We start from the raw sequence: 1049 nt of genomic DNA, 5'->3' as shown, positions 1-1049 counted from the left end.
CTGCTTCATTTGCAGCACTTGTCTGACTTTGCTAACTCTTCTCGCTGCCTTCGTCTTCCACTTTCTGAGGTGGCAGCTAGCCTACGCATACTACCTCTTCCTGGCCTTCCTCTATGATAGCAGGAAGAGGAAGAAGAACGGAGCGCCTCACCAATACGACGCCTTCATCTCCTACAACGTTCACGACGAGGCCTGGGTTTACAGAGAGATGCTTCCAGTGCTGGAAGGAGAGCAGGGCTGGAGGCTCTGTCTGCACCACAGAGACTTCCAACCAGGTAAACACTTCCTCTGTCTGTCTTCATCATTCATCACACATCCTCGACAGCTGTGGGCCGTGGCCCAAATAGTTAAATCTGCACTTATTTTGGCCTAAATTCTGAAATTTTCACCTTCAATAAAGATTGTTGACAACATTGTTTGGGTAGAGGTTGGGATTCAACTCTGTCTCCTAGAAATTTTGTTTATATACTACCAATTTGCAACAGCAAATATTTAGTAAGAAACGTATGTAGTGTTTTTTTTATCAACATAATGATAAAAAGATTTTAATAAGTAATAACTAAAGCACGATAACCTTTTTTATGGTTCTGTTTCGGCCGTCACAGAATTTTGGGTAAGACTGGGGAATAAAGTGGTTCATGGTTAATACTGAAATAGCAACAATGACTTAAAGTAACTACATACATTTACATTTACTGATTTGGCAGACGCTTTTAACCAAAGCGACTTACATTTGAGGAACAACTTACAAGCCTCAATACAGCACGAGATCTACAACTGACAATACATGCTAGTCAGAGCTAATGGCATGTACGGCATCAGCGGGGTAAATACCATAGACTGTATATAAAAAGGAAATACCCAGGGAAAGTGTCACGATCGTGGTGTGGAGGCAGGTTGGAGGACCCAAACGCAGGACACAGAGTGGAGCAGGTATAGTTCAACAAGGGGTTTTAATAAACAAACAAAAGCGAGCACACTTACAGGTGAGTGGCTGAATAACAGAAATCCAAAATCCAAAAGTACAGGGAGACGAGACAAGACGAGAC

General features: G+C 42.5%; 1 protein-coding gene across 1 annotated transcript in view; it reads left to right on the top strand.

The window, feature by feature from the left end:
- LOC123976720 (toll-like receptor 13) overlaps window positions 1-1049 on the top strand; it is a 35430-nt gene that overhangs the window by 21247 nt on the left and 13134 nt on the right. Inside the window, exon 5 of the mRNA XM_046059068.1 lies at window positions 70-275. Within this exon, the coding sequence (XP_045915024.1) occupies window positions 70-275 (206 nt within the window). The remainder of the gene's footprint in view (window positions 1-69; window positions 276-1049) is intronic.

The sequence above is a fragment of the Micropterus dolomieu genome, linkage group LG09 (genome assembly GCF_021292245.1).
Source record: "Micropterus dolomieu isolate WLL.071019.BEF.003 ecotype Adirondacks linkage group LG09, ASM2129224v1, whole genome shotgun sequence".
Taxonomy (NCBI): Eukaryota; Metazoa; Chordata; class Actinopteri; order Centrarchiformes; family Centrarchidae; genus Micropterus; species Micropterus dolomieu.
Note: the sequence above shows the minus strand (reverse complement) of the source record. Positions and strands in the feature narration are given on the sequence as shown.